The sequence below is a fragment of the Tachysurus fulvidraco genome, chromosome 19, assembly GCF_022655615.1.
Source record: "Tachysurus fulvidraco isolate hzauxx_2018 chromosome 19, HZAU_PFXX_2.0, whole genome shotgun sequence".
Lineage (NCBI taxonomy): Eukaryota > Metazoa > Chordata > Actinopteri > Siluriformes > Bagridae > Tachysurus > Tachysurus fulvidraco.
Window position 1 is genome coordinate 6,495,027 of NC_062536.1, and position 22,603 is coordinate 6,517,629.

At 40.3% G+C, this 22,603-nt stretch overlaps 3 protein-coding genes across 3 annotated transcripts in view; 2 read left to right on the forward strand and 1 right to left on the reverse strand.

Moving 5' to 3' along the window:
• Window positions 1-1,640: 1,640 nt before the first annotated feature.
• On the reverse strand, window positions 1,641-6,906 carry si:ch211-214j24.10 (uncharacterized protein LOC558894 homolog). Its single transcript, XM_027153895.2, has 4 exons — window positions 6,753-6,906; window positions 3,951-4,688; window positions 3,738-3,770; window positions 1,641-3,024 (listed from the first exon to the last, which is right to left on the reverse strand). The coding sequence occupies exons 1-4, from the start codon at window positions 6,766-6,768 to the stop codon at window positions 2,987-2,989; spliced, it is 825 nt and encodes a 274-aa protein (XP_027009696.1). The 5' UTR covers window positions 6,769-6,906; the 3' UTR covers window positions 1,641-2,986.
• A 1,681-nt stretch (window positions 6,907-8,587) lies between these two features.
• Window positions 8,588-12,528, forward strand: LOC113647244 (zinc finger protein 135-like). The gene is made up of 2 exons (XM_027153884.2): window positions 8,588-8,849; window positions 10,228-12,528. The coding sequence occupies exons 1-2, from the start codon at window positions 8,720-8,722 to the stop codon at window positions 11,325-11,327; spliced, it is 1,230 nt and encodes a 409-aa protein (XP_027009685.1). The 5' UTR covers window positions 8,588-8,719; the 3' UTR covers window positions 11,328-12,528.
• Window positions 12,529-14,237: 1,709 nt separating this feature from the next.
• si:dkey-14k9.3 (C2H2-type zinc finger protein) overlaps window positions 14,238-22,603 on the forward strand; it is a 16,397-nt gene continuing 8,031 nt past the window's right edge. The window contains exons 1-10 of the mRNA XM_047803715.1: window positions 14,238-14,395; window positions 15,498-15,700; window positions 15,805-15,903; window positions 16,022-16,117; window positions 16,194-16,304; window positions 16,851-16,992; window positions 18,196-18,934; window positions 19,039-19,067; window positions 19,815-21,197; window positions 22,245-22,391. Coding sequence (XP_047659671.1) covers window positions 14,344-14,395; window positions 15,498-15,700; window positions 15,805-15,903; window positions 16,022-16,117; window positions 16,194-16,304; window positions 16,851-16,992; window positions 18,196-18,934; window positions 19,039-19,067; window positions 19,815-21,197; window positions 22,245-22,391 — 3,001 coding nt within the window. The 5' untranslated portion in view covers window positions 14,238-14,343. The remainder of the gene's footprint in view (window positions 14,396-15,497; window positions 15,701-15,804; window positions 15,904-16,021; window positions 16,118-16,193; window positions 16,305-16,850; window positions 16,993-18,195; window positions 18,935-19,038; window positions 19,068-19,814; window positions 21,198-22,244; window positions 22,392-22,603) is intronic.

Here is a 22,603-nt window from a genome sequence, read left to right on the forward strand (position 1 = left end):
ACTGACATCATATTATTCATAGCAAATTTCTGCCCATGACTTTTTCAGGATTGTTTTATGTTTTGTTTTCCATATTGGTTTAAATCAGCAGCAGCTGCAAAAATGACGAGACCTTAATGCGGTCATGTCATGTGCAGACGGGTGTGAGCAACACACCACGTAGCGTCTCAGTACCACAGTTTTTCACACTAAAGCTAAAATGTTTCAGTTTGTTAGAAAGACATAATCTGTCTGGTACAAGAGCATAAACATCTACTGAACGGGAGTTTTAGAATTATGGGGTTTTTGGGGACAAAATATTTTTATGGGTATTTAACTTAATCCTACAAACTAAGCACCTGAAGAAAAAACTATTTTAAGATTTTTCCTCAGGTAATTAGTTTGTAAGATTAAGTTAAATACCCCTAAAAACAGTTTTAAGGACTTTTAAGCAGCTATCCTCTTCTTTCTGGAAGAACTTTCTGGAAACAAACACTCAAGTATGTGAAGTACAATTAATTAGATGGTGTGGAGATATTTTTAACACAAAGGCCATCATTTATCCAGCTGGACACACATTTATGATTTATTCTCAAATCATTTGTTTAAATGTAAATTTACACTTAAAACAACTAACGTAAAACCTCGACTTGTATTTTAATAAAGCGTATAATTTACATCGATCACTGCAGTTTTATATCTGGAATGAGATACGTTAAATTACACACGTTAAATTAAAAAACAGCTTATTTTTTCTTCTGTTTAAAATAATTCAGAGCAAGTTTTGTATTCTCGGTCACAACAAATCCTCATGCTATTTCACTAGAATGTAAAAATATTCTCAACGATATTTTAGGAAGACGAGCGGTTTCATATGAATTAAAATCAGATATTAATCATAAAAAACTGAAACCACAAAAGAAGACAAATCTATGTTTGTTAATGATTCTAATTTAATTAATTATTAACATATTTAATAAGCCATGTTTATTAAATGCTTCACACTTTACAGGTGATCAAAAAATGAGTGTGAAGTAAATCAGCATTTCTGAAACTTCAGACGTAAATCTGATGAAAAACCTTATTACAGTCTGCTTTACGAAAACCATTTACATACAAAGTCTGTACATAGGACTGAGAAATGAGGCTCATTGTTAGTATACATGGACTCCATGAGGTAGCAGAAGATTAAGACAATGTGTCAAAAATGGTGTTAAAGCCTCACAATCAACAATTTGACATGGCCATCTTTAGTCCACAGACCTATATTCACACTTGTCCTCAGGCTTTAGAGATGCAGGCAGGCTTGTGGTAAATGCAGAAAATCAGCTACAGAGCTTCGGTTCATGTTCGAACACCAGAATGAAGAAGAGAAAAAAAGGTCGGTAAAGTCTGAGACGTTTTAAGGGTTTCAGAAACTACTGATCTGGGATTTTTCACACAACAGTTTTAGTAAATGTTGGTGCAAAAAGAGAGTGCATGACTAATATGGTTACTGAAATAATCACTCTTTACAACTGTGGTGAGCAGAAAAAGCATCTCACATCTCTCAAGAGGCTCACCGGAGCTGTAAAGAGTTCTCCTTAAAAAAATGTTATATGATAGAAAGAAAAAACACACATTAATCCATGTTGAAGGCATGATGGACATCGAGACAACACTGATTTGCAGTTCCTGAGTTTATTTTCTTCCCAATTGAGTCATCAACAAATAACCAATTCAGAACATTTTAGAGTTGCAGTTGTATTATTCAACTTTAGACCTTTAAGGAAACCTTGTTGCTTTGGAGATTATTGTTATTGAACATTTAGATGGATTTAGTATGTAAACCGATACATTTGAGAACATCTCGCATGTCCAAGTAAAACAAAGACAAACAGCGTTCTGCCTGGAGTCGTGCTCGTGCACAACATCTCGCGACAGAACGTAACCCAAGATTCATTAAACCTAGGTATAGAAATGTTACACTGGAGAGGTTAAGCTTGGAAAAAGAAAAAAGAAAAGAAAAAAAAAAAAAGCAGACATCCAGTAGCTTTAACAAGACATGTTACAGAGCCATGTACAGAACACGTCACTTCTACATTTAAATAAAATCTTTCCTTTTTTGTCGTTAAGGTGATTGCCCACTTAAAATGCCAACTTCAGCAGCGACACACATGGAAATCCTAAAACTGAAGTAACTGTAAACAATTTTAATAACATTTTAGTAAACACAAGGTTCAAAAGCAAAGGTAACAAGATAACCTGAGTCCCCCCCCCCTTTTTTCCCGGTAAGTACGTTTCTAGTTTCTCCGCATGGTAGCAATAATAAAAAATAGACAATGGTTTATACTTTGCTTTTTATTCTGCAACACTTCACTTAAATCTCTTCCAGTGCCCCATTAAAAAGATCTCTATTGTACATTTTACATTCAAGTTAGGGTGGAAATATTTTAAAAACAGCACTAAGAACAGAAAATTAGAGCAGTGATGCTGAAAAACTGTGCTCATGTAGATGCCGCCCATATAAGAGACATGATAGGGATTGGGACATACGCGCAAAAAAAAGAAAGAAAAAAATGGGGTCCTAAAATAAGGTTCCAGAGAGATGGCGGTCTTTACTGTGAGTACAGGAGCACTTTATGATGAGGGAGAAAGGAGAGGAAAGAAGAAGGAAAAAAAAAAAAAAAAAGGGCAAATAAGCTACAGTACAGTAATGTTTTGCCCCGGTACAATAAAATAGCCAGATCTTTACAAAGATATTCTATAAAAAGTAAACAGTGTTCTCCACCATGATAAAATAAAGGATGAGTGGAAAGGTCTCCACACAACATGTTAAGTTTTAAGGCATCCATGCATCGGAGACGTTTTTTCTTCAACACGGGGATGGGGAATTTGGGGTGAAGATGAGTGCAAAGAGTAGGGAGAGTGTGTGTGTGTGTGATTTTAAGTGTGCTAGAGAGAGTATGAAAGTGTGTATGGAGTACGAGTGGGTGAGCTAGTTAGCTGGAGTGTGCCGTGCAAGCTGCTACGACGAGTCTGTGTACCACACGACCTTCACCGGATCTGAAAAACATCATACACAGGGTTCAGAAACGGAAGGAAAAAAAAAAAAAAAAAAAAAAAAAGAGAAATACTTTCCTAATAGACAATAACTGATCTCTGTACCTTTCTAAACGTTGAAAGGAGAGGAAAGAGGACACACTCTCTTAAGCCTTACAACACTGATGTTATTAAGAGCCCACTATATGCAAATAAAACCGGTTTGATGGAGTGCTTATCATGCCCTGTGATCTGTCTCACCACTTCCAGCTATCATTTGAAACACCACCAGAAACTTTATGAATGAAAGTAAATGAATATCCCGGAAGTGTTTCACAAAACAGAAATCTTGTGGATATATGCAGCACCTGCATGCCTATGCTTAAACCGGGCTTAAGCTTTGCAGCTGAGCAAATCGCTATTTTGCTAATCTCTTCAAAGCCAAAATTGTGTAAATGCTGGTTTAGTTGTAGGAATTAAGTGCATTGTGGTTGTTTTATGGGAAATCTCAAACAGGGAAAATCTCTCACAAGCCTACATGACAGTTTTCACCAAACAACTCAACAAAACACTCTGAATGGTTTCATATGTGAACCCAACAAACTGGCTCGTTATGGATGCAGAATGGGTGCAAAAAAATACTATTTAAATTACTACATGCCTGGGACTCAGAGAGCAAAAATATTTCTTCTTTCATTCTACATATTTGTATTTCAAGCAGGAGTGAAATTTCTTACCTTCTTTCTGTTTCCTGAAGACTGCACTCCATTCTAAAAAGATCGAGAATTTACACAGCGGAGTTAAAACATTTTCAAACATTAACATTCAATCATCTATTTTCAGATACAGTACAAACAGTAGCAACCTGACACAAAACACTGTCCCTTTAACAAGAAAAAAGCTTGTTAACATAAACAGGGTTTAGAGCGAGTGAGTGAGTAACAACTCACCATGTGTATGATACTGCACAGCTTCCATTAGATGGCGACAGGTGAGCAGCAGCTGCGCAGAATCGTCGGGCTCCATGGAGCACTTGCTTGGCAAAGCCACAAATTTTTCAGAAACCGTTTCTTCAGCAAGGTGGTGAACAGTTGCAGATGGACTCTGCTCTGTGTCCTCTTCAGCAACTGAAGTGGTGTTCTCCATCACCGGCCCGTTGGTAATAAAGCTGAGTCCCCACTGATTCTGCAGAAGTGCCCCAATGCCAGGTGGCTCTTCAGCCATGCCCCCAAATTGTCCGCCCGCCTTCACCTTGGAGGCGTAACTGACCGCCGGCTGCAGCTTGGCAGGGCTGTCCTTCACCGGGAAAGCGGGCGGAGGTCTAAGAGACGACAGCGTCTCTCCCATCCACTTGTCCTTCTGTGCCTGAGAGGATTTCTGGAGTTTTTGACCGGCTCCCTCACGACGAGGACCTCTGCCTCTGTTCTGAGCCCTGTGCTCTCTGTTCAAGGGTTGTGTGTGACCAGTTCCATGTGAAGGTCCTTCACGATGAGGGCTGTTTGATGACTGATGAGGGGAAAGTGTGTCGACTCGGGCAGCACAGCCACCGCCACCTCCACCACAACTGCCAGAGCCAGGGGAGAGACGCCTGTTCCGGATGTGTGGCTCGGTTTGAGGAGGAGACACGAGGACAGCAGGGTCGCACAGCGTGTCCGACTCACACACTGCATGATTTGACTCCAAGGTACCTGATATAGAAAAAGATAACTTTTTTATTTGTTTGCTTAAAGAGAACGGTGTCGAGTATCTTGACTTCAAACGAGCTATATGGCATATGCACTGCTTTAACACACTATTTAATTCACAAGTCTAAAGGTAAAGATTAAGCTGAACAGAAAACATTGTCCTTCTTCTGGTGCGTGTGGAGAAATAAAGTCTGTTACTGCTCATGGGTATGTTAATCAGCAACAAAAGGTTTCAACATGTTACAGCAGTATTAACCAATAAGGAAATTGCTGCAGGGCCTTACTGCCTGTCAATCATTATGCATGTGACAGACAGCCCATATAAGGGCAGGCTATAAATGAACAGGAAGTGAAGCTCTGGTATAATATATGGTGGAGTTATTGATATAGCTGAAGACTAGCAATGACCGAAAGTTGTGGTTTTGCTTCGGGGGAGCAGCACGTATCTGCAATTACCATATTGACCACACGCGTGAACTGTGCATGTCATGACGAGGCACTTTACATGCAACCAGCTGCTTGCAGTGTTATGAAAGAAGAGGTAGAATAATAGGCTGAAATGGAATGAAGTTTTAAAATACCACAAACTATTTTGCCTACTATAGATATACAGTTCTATTTGGGTAGAAAAACAGAGAGCCAAGATTGCATAAGGAAAGAAAGAAAAAGAATGAGAGAGAGAGAGAAGACGGCAGGTTACTACTAATAAAACAAGCTATCAAAACGACAAGTTCTTTCAAACTTTTGAAGGTCTGTGGCTGGTTGCAAAATATGCCCAGGTTTCTCCTTAAATCTGACACCCATGAGGTCATTTCTTACTTAAAGCTGTTCCTAACCCCATTTTAGGTAAACGTATGTATCAATAAAAATTAAAGCTAACCGAAGGAATTCAAAATTGAACGGTGCAATATGTACAGCTGTAGTTGTGAACACTCAATGTGCTGAGATGGCTCAACACAGGGCTGAAGTGCACAATGAGGCAACACAGACTTCAACATCTTGCTCTTTTATCAGTTGAGAAGGAGGGGCTTTGTAAATTGAGTCACAGTAAAGAGATTGACCCTTTTTGTGAGTACGAAACAGACGGCACAGTAAAGAACAGACAGTTTGTGGAATGCAGGATACATACATCAGCCATTCAAAAAAAATAAATAAATAAATAAATAAAAAATAAAAAAAGAGTGATTGCAGGAACCCCAGAAGAAATGTATTAACAACAGAGGCTTTGCAATGCGTGAAGACATTTCATTATTCATTTAAAATCAAATACAAGCTCAATACATATAACCTGCTGTGCTGGATATAAGTAAATTCACCCCTCTAAAATATAATATATATATATATATACACACACATACATATACGTGTATGTATATATGTATATATATATATATATATATATATATATATATATATGATTATAAATAAATATATATAAAATAAAAATAATTATTAAAAAATAGATGTTTATAAAAATCTAATAAATATATACACACAAAATAAATATACATATGTTATTTTCTCAGCTTTACATGTTTACACAGAAGAATTTAAATAATGACTTGTTTAATTTCATGCTGTATTAGGGCGCGCAGGAGTTCTGCGCATGCGCGAAGCTTCACCTAGAAATTTCTTTAGCGTTAAAGGCCGAAATACTAGTTTAAGAAAGTTCGCCGGATATTTTGTGTTGCTTTGTTTCTTCACATAATAAAACAACATACAAGACAATCGGGTTCCTGTGTACGGCATGGTAGCATATAAAGGTGTTAACATGCGTAATATTTACGACGACTAGCTGCTAGCTAGCAAACTTCGAGCAACAGAAGCTTAGCCAACATGGCGGATATTTATATTTATATAGACATAAAGACACCGGACACAGCGGATTATAACTTCACCAGTGTTTACTCGGTATCGTAAGACACTTTTGTAAGACTCGGATCACTCCAGGCGTTTGTTGTTGACTCGAAACTTTATACAATTTGTTGATTTAATGTTAAAAACAAAGCGCGTTCACACAACTATCGCCTGTAAGACGAGGCGTATAGGATAAAATAAGCGTCTTACCTGTTTTAATATGCATGTCGATGGGTTAAATGTCGTTAGTGAACTGCGTAAGAGGATTATTTGCAGCGTGTTGGTGTCTTGTTTGGCGTGGAGATCACTGTGACCGGGTGGAAGCAGTTTAGAGCAACTTCCGCATTTGGAGGCGCGAAGAGGGGCGGGAAATGCAGCGTTCACGTGTTCAAGAGTTCTTGTATAAACGTGTTCGTGTCCAGCTCTCACAAATCAAATGATGCATTTCGGTGTAATAGTTTGTTGTTGTGTTGTTGTTTACTGCTACACTTGCACAGGGCGGTAACTTGTTATATAAAATAATATATTTATAGTCAACAAAGCAGTCTGGTTACCTGATACAGCTTGTTTACCAGAGATGGGGGACTCGAGTCATATGAAAAATATATATATATATATATATAAAAAAAAGACTCGACTTGACATTCATGGCTTGAGACTTACTTGTGACTTGCACATGTGTGACTTACTCCCACCTCTACTCCCAAGGCTGCTTCTTAAGCTGAGTACAGAAAACAATGCTGTACTAGAGAAAACACACACTGGTAGTGAGTCTACAGCAATTTGGTATGCACTGAATAATCTTAAGTTTCCTCTGGAAGGGTGTATATATGTATATAAACCTAGTGGTTAGCACGTTTGCCTCACACCGCCAGGGTTGGGGGTTCGATTCCCGACTCCGCCTTGTGTGTGTGGAGTTTGCATGTTCTCCCCGTGCCTCGAGGGTTTCCTCCGGGTACTCCGGTTTCCTCCCCGGTCCAAAGACATGCATGGTAGGTTGGTTGGCATCTCTGAAAAATTGTCCGGTGTGTGTGTGTGTGTGTGTGTGTGTGTGTGTGCCCTGCGATGGGTTGGCACTCCGTCCAGGGTGTGTCCTGCCACAGATGCCTGAGAGGCTCCTTGTGACCCGAGAAGTTTGGATAAGCGGTAGAAAATGAATAAATAAACTATACTGAAATCTAAGTCATTCTGTATATAATTTGTGAGTTATGTATATTTATCCTTTACACGTTGTGAAATTTGTGAGTTTATTGTTCATATGATTTGGCACTGTTGTGACATTCCCTTCAAGGATTAATAAAGTACTCTACTCTACTGTACATTACACCGCTCTAGTAATAACGATTAATAATACGCTGCTAAACCAGGAGGAACTAGAGTCTATCCCAAGGTGGTACACACTGGTACATAAGGTGGGAGAACAGGTACTGGATGACTGCACACACAAACACACAGGACATAGACGTGAATTGAACCCCCATCCCTGGAGGTGTGAGGTGCAGTCTTTACATCCATATTTCCCCTTTTATACTGCCCTTCTGTCCCTTTTTTGCACTACACTTCAAATATTTTATTTCATTCATCTTAATTCTTTTTTGCCTTTATACCTGTAAATATGACTGTATTTCATTATTTTTAATTCTATTGTTGTTTTATTAAATATTTTCATTTCGTTTCCATACTTGTCTTTGTGTCATGTCAGTAAGGTTGTTCAATCCTGAACAAGTCCTTTCACTAAAAGTCAGTGAGGGGGTTAGATTAGATTAGATTAGATTAGATTAGATTAGATTAGATTAGATTAGATTAGATTTAACTTTATTGTCATTACGCATGTACAAGTACAAGGCAACGAAATGCAGTTTAGGTCTAACCAGAGTGCTATAGCAGTAAGTGCAGGATATACAATATTTACAACTAGGAGGTTAGGAGGGTATTGGAGAACACACAAACTGTATGGCATGAAATTCATTTCATTTCCAGGTTGTAAAAAGTAAAGGACACTGTAGGCACTGATTGTAAAAGGGTCTTTGTATTATTGTATACAGCAGAGGGCAGTGTAGTCTTATTCATTTGCGCAAATTGCAGTCATCTTGCAGAAGAACGCCTTCTTCTGACCCTCATGCAGAGCTGCTGCTTGGGTTTATTTTGTATTTTGATCCTGGACAGATTGTTGTACAATGTTGCGGTCTGTCGTGTCTTTCCTGGATGATAAAAGAGGTGTAAAAGAGGAGTGTGGAGATGATCATATCACTGAGTGCACGGTAAAAACCGAGGAATATGAAACCAGCGTAGGTGCAACAAACGAAGGTGAGTAAAAGAATAATAATAATAGTAATAAAAGCTATAAACACCGTGGGCTGATAACGACCTGTGGTAGTTCTGTCTGGCCAGGTGAAAGCACTAGAGATGAATGAATGTCTCTATTGTTTTAAAGTGTTATTAGCTTGTACTTGGGATAACAAGCAAAATCCAAGGCCCAACATCACAACGCTTCTCCTTCATCTCAAACTTCAGCAGCTAATAGAGTATAGAGTCAGTTTCTTATTGTTTTATTTATATATATTTCTATGTCAGCAAACTCAGTTAAGACTTTAGGTGCAACACCTCTAGGTAAGGATATAGTTCAGATTAAAAAAGAAATAGCTGCAAAAACTTCATGAAATAACTGAAAATATCTGAGAAAATATCCTTATTTGGTATACACAGTAAAGCCAAAAGTGTATGAACGCAGGAGCATCAGAGGTGCATCACCGCTGCTCGCAGGAGCATCAGAGGTGCATCACCGCTGCTCGCAGGAGCATCACAGGTGCATCGCAGGTGCATCACCGCTGCTCGCAGGTGCATCGCAGGTGCATCACCGCTGCTCGCAGGTGCATCGCAGGTGCATCACCGCTGCTCGCAGGTGCATCGCAGGTGCATCACCGCTGCTCGCAGGTGCATCACCGCTGCTCGCAGGTGCATCGCAGGTGCATCACCGCTGCTCGCAGGTGCATCGCAGGTGCATCACCGCTGCTCGCAGGTGCATCGCAGGTGCATCACCGCTGCTCGCAGGTGCATCGCAGGTGCATCGCAGGTGCATCACCGCTGCTCGCAGGTGCATCGCAGGTGCATCACCGCTGCTCGCAGGTGCATCGCAGGTGCATCACCGCTGCTCGCAGGTGCATCGCAGGTGCATCACCGCTGCTCGCAGGTGCATCGCAGGTGCATCACCGCTGCTCGCAGGTGCATCACCGCTGCTCGCAGGTGCATCGCAGGTGCATCAGTACTGATGACATATAGTCAGGACTGGGTCATACTGAAAAGTTAATTCATTCATAAAATTGTGCTGTCATAAGACATCAGTTTGTAACATCTCTGCCCTGCTTAGTCACTGAACTCATATCTCTGAGCAACAAGAGTTCAACAACCAAGCTGTAGAGTGGACATACTGAGCGTGGTATGAAAAGTGTGGTATGTTAAAAGTCTCTTGTCCTTTGTTGTATCACTCACTACAGAGGTCCAAAATGCCTCTGTAAGCAACATCAGTATATGGTTTCCATGGGCACGTTTCTGTTAAATTTTGTTCTTATCAAAGTTTTTTTTTAAGGTTAAATTAACATTAAAGTTTTTAACTACTGCATTATTTAATATTCAATTTCTTAATGTATTAAATACAGAATATTTAATATCACTGTCTCTATTTTAGGTATGGCTGTGAAGCTAAAGGAGGAAGATGAGGAGCAAAAGATATCAGAGGAAACACCAGAAATCACAGAGTATAATGAAGAAAGTGGTAATCAGAGCTTTCACCGAGTCTTGGTTTTTACACAGGCAAGCAACAAAGAAAAGACAACCAACAGTAATTTGTTCCACTGCCCTCAGTGTGAGAAGACATTTGCTAAAATGCAGTTTTTAAAAACCCACCTAAGAGTCCATACAGGAGAGAAGCCTTACGGGTGCTCACATTGTGGACGGAGGTTTTCTCATCTAGCGTCTTTAACAGGTCACCGGAGAACACATACAGGAGAGAAACCGTATCAATGCTTTCAGTGTGGAAAGAGGTTCGCTCTTTCAGGCTCATTAAAATTGCATGAGAGGATCCACACAGGTGAGAAGCCCTACCAGTGCCTTCAGTGTGGAAAGAGCTTTTCTAGACATGCGTTTTTAAAGAAACACCAACGCATGCATTCTGGAGAGAAGCCCTTCTGTTGCCTTGAGTGCGGCAAACGGTTTTCCCATCCGAGCTCCCTGAAGGATCACGAAGGCTCACACACCGGAGGCAAGCCGTACAGCTGTTCCGAATGCGGAAGGCAGTTTTCTCATCCGAGCTCTCTCAAAGTTCACGAGAGGATACATAGCGGCGAGAAACCTTACCACTGCACTCAATGTGGGAAGAACTTCTCCCATCTCACATCGCTGAAAATTCATGTTCGGATACATACCGGAGAGAGGCCGTACCAGTGCTCCCAGTGTGGGAAGGGTTTCTCTCATGCAGGCTTATTAAAGGGTCATGAGAGGATACATACCGGGGAAAAGCCGTACCATTGCACACAGTGTGGGAAGAGTTTTACACAGTCGAGTGCGTTAAAAGTTCACCAGAGGATCCACACCGGAGAGAAGCCTTACCGCTGTTCGGAATGCGACAAGTGTTTTTCTCATCCGGGGTCTTTAAAAATTCACCAAAGAAAGCACACTGGAGAGAAGCCTTATCAGTGTGAACAGTGCGGCAAAAGTTTTTACAGATCGTGGTACTTAAAAGTACACCAGAGAATACATACTGAAGAAAAGGACATTAGTTCTAGCTGAATGTATTTTTTTATGGTTTACATAGACTTTTATTTATAAACTCCATGACTGCTGCTGTGAAGAGAGATTTTATGCCGTTTAAAGCTGGGTTGGTTGATAAAATCAGATCAATGTTGGAGGTAATATGTGAGCATCATTACTGCACCGCTGAATGTATTCGATGTATCTTGGCGAGCCACAACATGGGGTATTCAACTCATTTAGCGGTAAAAAATAATATATTTTGGCCAGCACATGACAAATTAAAATATACACATGTCTGCTATTAATTTGGAAATACACAATGCTTCTAGAGAATGTTGTAAGTATATTACAACAGCAAATACAGTGCCTTACAAAAGTATTCAGGCTCCTGATCAATTCTATATCAGTTTCATTTTCAATTTTAAGTTCTACTGATTTAAAATAAGTTATTGTTGGTTCACATTGTTGGCATCGTAAAATATTATGTTCGCGTAAGTGTTCAGTCCTCGCACATTGATATATTTGGTTGAGTTACCTTTTACTGCAATACAGCTTTAAGTCTTTAAGCCTTGTTTTATTTCTGCTCATTTTGAAGGTCTCTCTATACAGATTATTTAAAAACTAATAAATCAGATTGCATGATAAGTAATAAAAGTAGAAGAGGGAAATAATCATTGAGGGGGTGAGGACTTTTCTTACAGTCTGGATACTGAATCTGTTAAAATCTATTTAAAAAAGAATGAAATAAATGACAAAATAAAAGACTCCAGTCTGAGCATAAGAGTGAATACGTGTACATTTGTTTAGGATTCTCTATAACGTTTTTAAATCACATTTATTCTATCACATTAGTTCTATCATAAGTAACACAGTATAAAGTCCGGAACTAATAATGGTGCAACTACTTCATTTGCTTCTAGTTAGGTTTGTCTTTCTGCTGCAGGCAAACATATTTCCTCCCTCATTGTTCATCATGACCTCTGCTTCCTGACGCAAAAGAAACACACCCCTCTTCTGGAAAGGTGCACTCTGAATCGATCGAGTGCATAAATAATAGGCTTTCGTGATATTTTAAAGGATATTGTGCATTATTATTATTAGATATCACCCAGCCCTGAATGTTGAAACACTTTGTGTACATCGTGTGTACATGTACTATCTTTGTGTATGTGTGTCATCTTTGTGATTGCCACAAACCGCAAAAAAATCAAGTTCTAATAAAGCCTCATGACTATTATTTATTTATTTGTTTATTTATTTGTTTGTTTGTTTATTTATTTTTTTGCATCAGGATGAAAATTGACTCGTTTCTAAGTGATCACTTATCCATGTGGTATAACCTCAGGATGGTGTACTTTTTTGGGACAGAAATACATTGTTCATTAGCAAATATTTGACCTGAAATAAAAAAAAGAATTTTTTAGAATTCTTTATTTCTAGAAACCAGCATAGATATTGTCATATCATACCACTGAATTAAAGTGTTGCTTTTACATGTTCTTTTACAAATCTGATTAGAAAAATAAACTATTTTTTAGTTTAGAGTACCTACAACTTTGTAACATGGAACACGTCACATTTAATGTTTGCATTTGTATATATAGTTATATATATATATAATATAAAAAAACATATTTGTTATGAAGATGAGATCCTAATAAATCTTGAACTATTGCTTTTAACTATTATTGCTTTTAACTATTAACTATAAAACTGGATCTGATGAGTGGAAGTCTTTGGTTTGTTAAGAATTATCTTATGTGTTGTATATTTGTGCACATGCTTCTTTTTTTGCATCATTGGAATTAATATCTGGTTGTTTATAACGGTATAACAGAAAGCGGTTCTACTCTTTTCATATGGGAACAGTTGAAAAAATAAGAAAGCAAAATGGGGTATAACCTGTATAACAGCAAGAGTACATGCACACACACACTAATCTACAGTGGCAGTAGATAAAGGTACATTCTGTGTTAATAACAAATTTGATAAATGGCTATCATAACACAGTCACAGCCTCTTTAAATCACTAATAAGCATTAAACCAACAGAGCAAGAACAAAGCAGACCAGAGAATTTAAAGACAAGCCTGACAATGGATCCTGATTTAAAAGCAGTCTGATGTGGATCCTTCTTCAATCAGCACTGTAAAAGTTAAAATGTGATCATGTTTTTCTGATTTTCAGACCAATACTCCGTGAACTGTAAAGGAAATTTGTCGGCATTCTTCAACACAAATTTTTATTTTTATGAGCCTAATCTAACTGCTAAAGACCATTTTAGACCATGTATTAGAGCCATTAAGAGTTTATACATGAACTTTATGCTTTACGGAGCAACAACTCTAGCACCCTTAAGGTGTTTAAGACTTTAAGGCTGTATGTATAACCACACAACAAAAAGGTCTGAAGTGTAACTAATTTAGAAAGACTGTAGCTTGTCAAAGAAGTCAAAACAACAGTACAGTAGACGAAAGATCACGACAGAGTTGCTTCAGGGTTTTCATTTCCTTCCAACTTTTATGCATCATGTGTAAAGTACATGCTGTAAGTCTACACATTCAGTGTCATATGGAATCTAACAAACTTCCCCTTACACCATCATAAGGTGGCAAATCGAGCTGTAATTGAAAGCGTTATCCGATAAGACTTATACCTTCTGTTTTTAAACCCTGTTTTGTTTAGCAATCACATGAGAAGAAGGTTAAGGTTTAATGATTAATTAACAAAATGTGTAAAAGATGTCTCTAATTTTGCATTTCATTCAGACAAAATAATACTTTTGTGCGACATTTAATTTGATATCACTTGCTTTCCATATAGAGCAACATTGATATTGGCTGTTGCTCGAATTTCTGCATTATACACACGGCGAAATGAGTTTTCTATTTAGTGTGCTTAAAAGGAGGTATCGGGTATTCAGCCATGTTTACCAGCTCATGTCGTGCTCTTATTTTGAAATGTTCAGACCGGAAGTTTTTTTCCTCGCACTGCGCTTACACTGTAAACCGTGTTAGCAGGCTAATGTTAATCTATACCTTAATATCACGTTAATGAATGAATTTGCAATGGATACACAGCAGGTACCAAAACGGGAAGACCAAGGTATATAAATATATATGTCGTATTTATGGCTTCTCTGCTTGTCAATCATACTCGATAGAAAAGGTGTGACCCTGGTCAGTGTTGTGGGTAATTAGCTGAGTGGCTATGTGGCTTTAGTTAGACTTCATCTAAAGCAAGTGACTACATCTTAAAGCAAGATACTACTTTTTTTTTTTTTTTTTTTACACATTATGGGTGCATGAGAAGGGTAAAAAACTTTAAAGTGAAATTTTAGCACTCAAGTCCTTTCACTGTTTGTAGTATTATATTTAAACCTATATATTTATAGAGAGAGATTCAGAGACATAGAGAGAGAGAGAGACATATATATATAGAGAGAGGAATGAGCAAGAGAGAGAAATAGAGCGATAGAGAGAGAAAAAGAGATAGAAAGAATGAGAGATAAAGAGAATGACAGAGAGATAGAGAGAATGAGCAAGAGAGATAGAGACATAGAGAGAGAGAAATAGAGCAATAAAGAGAGAGAAAGAATTAGAGATAAAGAGAATGACAGAGCTAAAGAGAATGACCGAGAGAGAGAGAGAGAGAATGAGCGAGAGAGAGACCGAGAGATAGAAATAGAGCAATAAAGAGAGAAAGAATGAGAGATAAAGAGAATGACAGAGAGAGAAAGAGATAGAAAGAATGAGAGATAAAGAGAATGACAGAGAGAGAATGAGCAAGAGAGATAGAGACATAGAGAGAGAGAGAAATAGAGCAATAAAGAGAGAGAAAGAATTAGAGATAAAGAGAATGACAGAGCTAAAGAGAATGACAGAGAGAGAGAGAATGAGCGAGAGAGAGACCGAGAGATAGAATAGAGCAATAAAGAGAGAAAGAATGAGAGATAAAGAGAATGACAGAGAGAGAATGAGCAAGAGAGGGAGAGAGACAGAGAGAGAAATAGAGCAATAAAGAGAGAAAGAATGAGAGATAAAGAGAATGACCGAGAGAGAGAGAATGACAGAGAGAGAAAGAGAGAGAGAGAGAGATGGAAATGGAAATGAATTATAAAGTATTTTAATAGGCTTTTCTTTATAGAACTTGTTATAATAGTATAATAGTCATCATGGCATTGTATTTTGTTGCGTTTCCTGCACAGGCTTCAGACTTCCTCTGTCCTCTGTGCGCCTGTTGGTTCCTCCTCTGCGCCTGATGTCTGCCTTTATGTGGCAGGTGTTGCAGCAGAAAAACGTAGTGCACTATGGGAAATTGGAGGAGTTTGTCTCTATGGTTACGGAGACGGTGCCACACCTGCTGAGTTACAGACAAAGAGTTCAGCTCATCCTGGGATTAAGGGCACGGGTGAGTGTGGCATTGTTGGAGGTTATGTATATAGTTCAGATTTTATTCATTCTACTTGTTTTGGAAAAGAAATGCAGGTAATCTTTAAATGAGTTTTGTTTCAGATGATCTTAGAGATGTTACGCGAGCCGGACGATGTGAAGCTTGTCCAGGTCCACTTGGACAGAATGAGACTTCCGGATATTCCAGCCGGATGCTCAGTAGTGAGTCGATTTCTGCTGCTTGTGCTTGTCCTGAGCCACGTCTACGGCCTTGTATCTTTTTACCGTTCAGAATGAATTCATGTTTAGCATTAATCCAGGTCTGATCTGATCTTTCCAGGACGTATATTCAGATTTGGAGCTCTCTGTGTCTAACTTTAAGGCTCTTGTTCTTGCACTGCTGAAGGATCCTGCAGAAAAGGCTTATTTCTTTCAGGTGATGAAAGACATTTACATTTAGCTCTTACCACTGTCGGGTCTATACTCATCGATTTCTTTATTTTCTGGTTAAGGAGGTGTTTCCTGTGGAATATGGTCCACGTTACGATACAGCACTGAAGGAGCTAATGTGGGAGCTGCTGTCCTGTCTGGAGAGGCTATTTCCTGTTCCAGACCTTAAGAAGGTGCTGGTATTTTAAAGGAATTTTAAACCAGGACAAAGTGTGTGATGTGCGTTTGTGGTGTGATGGCTATCAATGTGTGTAGGTGTCATATGTGTCGTGCGTGTGTGTCGTGTGTGCTTATTGTATGTGTGTGCGTGATGGTGAGATCAACGACATGGTGTGCAGTGTGATGACCAACGACGTGATGTGTGTGCGTGTGTGTGTGTGTGTGTTGTAATGGTGATCAACGACACAGTGTGAGGTGTGATGTATTATATAAGGTGTGTGTGAGGTGTGTGATGCTGTTACCACCTCACAATTATTTTACCATAACAGCATGCTCCAAATGATTGTGTTCCTCATGCAGCACAGCGACCTGCCAACGATTCCAGTTTCTCTCTGTAAAAGATTCTTCTACTTTTTTTCTACTCATTTTATAGTTACCTATTACTCACTTATATTGTGAAGTTTTAACCCGCTGTCCACCTCACACTGTCTCTCTTACACACACTTACACACACACACACACACACACACACACAGTTAAACAAACTGAATTTGTTACAGACTTTATCTTGGCTCACTCCTGCCCCTGTTGGTCTGGATGAATGCATGCAGTCTGAACCAAAACACCTGAAAGCTCTGTTTCAGCAGCACAAAGTGATTGGCAACATGGACCAACAAAACTGGACCAAAGGTTCCACATTAGGTAACGTGTATCTTAGACTAAAGTTTCCAAATGCATTGTATCTATTGCATCTAATATCACCATGGGTAATAATTCTAACCTGCTTCCATGTGCCAATGGAAGACATTTTGAAATTCTTGTCCATGGTAATTGCAAATATGCTACAGATTGAATGGAATATTACTTTTAACATTTAAAATTCACAATATGGCAAAAGTTAGTGGACCCCTGACCATCGCATCCATATTTCCTTTTGAACATCTCATTCTAAATTTAGTTCTCTTTCCTGTTATAACGCTCTCCACTCCAGTCTTCTGTGAAGTCTTAACACTAGATGTTGGAGTGTGTCTGTGGGGATTAGTGATCATTCAGCTACAGGAGCATTAGTGAGATCAGACACTGATGTTGGAGTGTGTCTGTGGGGATTAGTGATCATTCAGCTACAGGAGCATTAGTGAGATCAGACACTGATGTTGGAGTGTGTCTGTGGGGATTAGTGTTCATTCAGCTACAGGAGCATTAGTGAGATCAGACACTGATGTTGGAGTGTGTCTGTGGGGATTAGTGATCATTCAGCTACAGGAACATTAGTGAGATCAGGCACTGATGTTGGAGGGGATTAGTGATCATTCAGCTACAAGAGCATTAGTGAGATCAGACACTGATGTTGGAGTGTGTCTGTGGGGATTAGTGATCATTCAGCTACAGGAGCATTAGTGAGATCAGACACTGATGTTGGAGTGTGTCTGTGGGGATTAGTGATCATTCAGCTACAGGAGCATTAGTGAGATCAGACACTGATGTTGGAGTGTGTCTGTGGGGATTAGTGATCATTCAGCTACAGGAGCATTAGTGAGATCAGACACTGATGGTGTAAGAGTGAGGAGGTTTGGGGTTCAGTCGGTGTTCCAGTTCATCCCAAAGGTGTTCAGTGGGGTTGAGTCAGAGTCAGGGCTCTGTGCAGGACACCCGAGTTCTTCCACTCCAACTTTAACACAGCATGACTTAATGGAGCTCATGGGCTTTGTGTACAGGGGCAAACAGTTTTTAGTTGCAGTGAAGGGAACCCTTTGTTAAGCTACAGCATACAGGAACATTCTAGGGAATTATGTGCTTCCAAATTTGTTGTAGTTTGGAGAAGAAAGGCATGAGCGTGATGGTCGGGGTGCACAAGCTGTTGGCCATTTAATTTAGGCTATTTTCTGTTCTTCTTTTTACTTGCAGGTAATCTTTCTGCTACCTCCGGGGACTGTATAATTTCCTCGCTTTCTGTCCCTCCGTCGGCACACATGGCGGTCACTACCGAATCCATGGTCTACCACATCCAGCCGACCACTGTGACCATCCTGAGCCAGAGTGCTCTTGGCCAGTTGGGCTCGGAGGCCATCATTGTAACTGATTACACCGAGGTTGAGTTGGGCAGTAATGAGGTGGCTGAAGAACCTGTGGACAGGTGCGTAGAGGTGCACACAGGGAACAGCTCTGTGGTGGCGGTACTTAGCAACCAAACTGCGGTGGAAGAAGAGGAGATGATTACTGTGAGCCAGCACATCGAACTTCCCAAAGACCCAGAGAGCAGCAGGAACAGTGAGGAAGAGAGAAATCTTTGTGAGAAATCCACACAGTGTGACATCAGAGACGGAGGTGGATCAGGTGATCTCAGGGCCGCAGGTAACGACGGTCCGGTGTCCATGTCGGTGTCCAAAGCTGAAGGAATCGAATCTGATGGAGAAGGATTAAATAAAGAGCTTCAGGAGAGAAAGAAAGATGCAACGCAGACTTCTGTATGTCAGAAAGATGACCAAGAAGCTAACACTGCTCTTAATCAGGAAAAGAGCTTTCCTTTAGCAGTACCAGGGAGAAGAGGGCGTGGAAGACCGAGGAAGAACGCAGTGGCACAGAAAGTGGTTCAGAACGGGAAACGAGGGAGACGAATCAAAGCGGAAAAAGACAAAGAGAAAATGTAAAGCAAAGTCTTTTATTCATGCTACCATTGTCTTATAAAATACGTTATCAATCCTGTATTTTACTGTCTAACTTTTATTTCTTATTTAATTGTTTTCACAGGAACAATGAAGACACTGAAGAAACAACAGGTACATCCCAAAATGTCTAGTAGCTCTCATGTGACCGGCAGGAACAGCTTTTTAATTATCACACCATTACTTATTTTCCCAGCTGACCTGCTAAACACTATGCACTCGCATCAAGTTAGTCCATCCCAGTCGACGGTAAACGACATCAAACGTACTTAAGGTTTAGCTGCTAGATTTATTATAATACCCTACGTTTTTAAAATGTTCAAAAATAAATCACAGAATGGAAACTTATTTAAAAACCATTTGTAAGATGTCTTGTTCACCCACAGTGTCAGCAGCTCCGCACTTCTCCCACTATGATAGTAGAGTGTTGAGTGCATGTGTGCATGTGCATGCACACCATGTCGGGGTGTTCAGTGTGATCACACTATTCCTACTACAAAATAGAGTAGAACGGTGCATAACTATACGACTTGGGATGCAGTAGAATCTGACATTTATGCCATTGAGTATGTGTGGTTTAACACAAATGTTATTTCTTTACCATAAGAAATAAAAAATGATCAAATATCGTATTGTTGGAAAAAATATCTGTTCAAAGTGAATAAAAAAAAACGACGTGTAATTAAATGCACTATATCATGATTTAGCTCATATCCAGTCTATATCATATTTTTGGGGAAAAAAGTAAAACAAATAAAACAGGTGAACATCCTTATTAAACATTTTGAACATAAGAAAACCTGTTGCGTAGATCATATTTTATCCACATCAACACAGTCATAGTCTTTGTGCTTCTTTCAGATGAAAAGACCACGATAGCCGAGACGGAATTCAATGGAATGGACACCACGGTCTCATCTCGTGATCTAAGCCCACCAAGACCCCAAACATCTGAAACGGCAGAAAATCCCCGTGCCCGGTACGTGTGTAACACGTGTGGACGCAAGTTTACCCGGACGTCCGATGTCCGACGTCACCAGTTGACTCATACGGGTGAGCGTCCGTTCCGTTGTGCTCACTGTGAGAAGACGTTCCAGCATGCTTGGGATCTGACTAAACACTGCCGGAAGTTTCACGGAGAAGCCACGTTCTCTTGCCGCCTCTGTCCGAGTCAGTTCATTAATTTCCGGGCACTGACTGCGCACCACAAGAAGAGCCATGCCAGTGAGCTGCCCCACTACTGCTCCATCTGCGGCCAGGCCAGTCCTAGCACTGCTGCTCTCGTGCAGCATCGGAAAACGCACAGCGCCACTCAACAGTACCTCTGTGAACAATGTGGCGAAGGCTTTGACACCTTATTGCAGCGCTCAGTCCACAGACAAAGCCACCGCATGCACCGCAAGTTTAAATGTCCGCAGTGTGACAAGACTTACTCGCGACAGGCCGACGTCAAGCGTCATCTGCTGAGCCATACGGGTGAGCGGCCTCATCAGTGCAACCTGTGTGGAAAAAGCTTTGCGCTGCGTGCCGGCCTTCAGAAACATCAGCTCACTCACACAGGGGAGAGGCCTTTCCCCTGCCCTCACTGTCCCAAAGCATTCAACCTGCTCTCCATTATGCGTCGACATGAACGTATGCACACAGGAGAGCGGCCGTTCCTGTGCTCGCAGTGCGGCAAGCGCTTCCTGTCGCTCGGAGAACTCCTCAAGCATGACAAGTCGCACACGGACGCCAGGCCACACTTATGCAGTCAGTGCCAGAAAAGCTTCAAGTCCAAGCGAGCTCTGAGGGAGCACATCCTTAGCCACAGCGGCACTCGCCCATATCCCTGCAGCTACTGTGACAAAAAATTCTCCAAGCCTTTTGCTTTGAACCGCCACCATTTGATGCACACAGGCGAGAGACCATTTGCGTGCACGCACTGTGAGAAAACCTTCCTGACATCAGCGGAGTTGGCCTTGCACAAGCGCGTACACACCGGAGAGCGGCCCTACATCTGCTCAGAATGCCCGTGGAAGTTTCGGAGCTCCTCGGAATTGGCGCGTCACAGGCGCACTCACGGCCAGCAGAGGGCGTACACCTGCAGCTACTGTCCCAAAATCTACACTAGCACATCCAAACTGAAAACCCATATGCGCATTCACACAGGGGAGGATAACACAAAGTGCCCTGAAGACATTAGCCATACAGTGGAAGTCCAAGAGTCCACACTGACAGAGAGTGACATGCCTGATGGCCTCTCATAATAAATATGTGCTCATGGACACATTTACTCAGTGGTCATTGATATAGCCAGGCTGAGGCTTACATTTATTCTGCAATGACGTGTAACGGATTAAACTACGTAATGTGTATTAAACCGAATATTCAGAATCTATTCCAGTTTTCTGATTATTAAAGCACGTACATATTTAGTCTAGTCCATCTCTTAACACTCCTGACCTTTTGTTCTATAGCTATTCTGCCCTTAAAATATTTGGTATGTAAGAATTTGTGCTGGAATAAACGACGATGATTTCTTCATCTGTAATTTGCACAGAATAAATGATGGTTTATTCTTTATTTATTTTCATAATTTCTTCTTGTTTTTGCTGCACAGTTCTAAATAAAGATGATAAACATAATTCTTAATCTTTGGTATAATTTGTAATTAAATACAGAGTGACTCGGAAGTGCTTTAAGGTTTCGTAGTCATCCTCTTGCTAGAACAAGAGTCTAAGGATACTATCGAGCTAAAAGGGTGTAAGGGGATGAGAGAGGGAAGGAACTCCTTTTGAAAGATAAGTGCTCATGAAACCTTTGGTTGTTATATAACTAGATTAAGAGTCTTGATGCACGTCTTTCTTGCGTCTTGGTTAAGTCGTATCGTGCCGGAGGTTGGGAGGGAGTGTGGATTTAGACACAAGAGTTTAATCTAAATTCCCCAGGTCTCAATCTGATGGTCCATCTGTAGGATGTGCTAAACAAACAAGTCTGATCTGCGGAGGACACACTTCACTATTTACAGGATCTGCTGCTAACATCTTAATGTGAGATATCCTACAGAGGTCCTGTGGAGTTTGGACTTGCACATTAAAGCAGGTGTATTTAATGTTATATCTCATCTGTTGTATGGGTTAAGTCAGTAGCTGCAGTTTGTTCATCTCGACGCATGATGGCGCTGTGAGAAAAACTTGGAGAAGTTTCTACAGCGTTGTTCTCGGGATTGTTCAACAGCTCCGTGGATTTCTGGTGTTTTTGGTTGGCTTTATAATTCTAAACACCGAAATTAGTCATCGTGGCCTGTTTAAGCACGGAAACCGGTGCCGTGTGAAGACGTTTGTGCATCTATAGTAAAGCTACACGTTTATCTGGAGAATAATAATAATAATACAGCTAGCAGCTTTAGCCTAGCTGTGATGATGGAGGTCGGAGTCTCAAGGCAGGAGGACATTAAGGGTAACTAAGACAACACAAAGGACGTTTACTTCTTTTTACAAAGTAAAGAAATACCTTTGCTGTGTTTTAGTTGGAGATGTTAGTTGTTTTTAAGTAGTTCATTGAGAGGCTAACGGAGGAAACTTCACTCAGTGTAGCGGCTGCTCCCAAATCAACTCAAGTCAGGGTTTGTTTACTACTTTACAAGGTAGTGCACGGTTTAGGACGCGTCC

What these genes read in the sequence shown, in the direction of transcription:
- si:ch211-214j24.10 (XM_027153895.2), bottom strand. An exon ending in TGTGCAGTATCATACACATG is followed by an intron (nt 3,771 to 3,950) that starts GTGAGTTGTTAC and finishes CGATCTTTTTAG; the next exon opens with AATGGAGTGCAGTCTTCAGG. An exon ending in CTTCAGGAAACAGAAAGAAG is followed by an intron (nt 3,025 to 3,737) that starts GTAAGAAATTTC and finishes GATGTTTTTCAG; the next exon opens with ATCCGGTGAAGGTCGTGTGG.
- LOC113647244 (XM_027153884.2), top strand. Translation starts at nt 8,720, where the DNA reads ATGTTGCGGTCTGTCGTGTCTTTCCTGGATGATAAAAGAGGTGTAAAA. An exon ending in CGTAGGTGCAACAAACGAAG is followed by an intron (nt 8,850 to 10,227) that starts GTGAGTAAAAGA and finishes TCTCTATTTTAG; the next exon opens with GTATGGCTGTGAAGCTAAAG.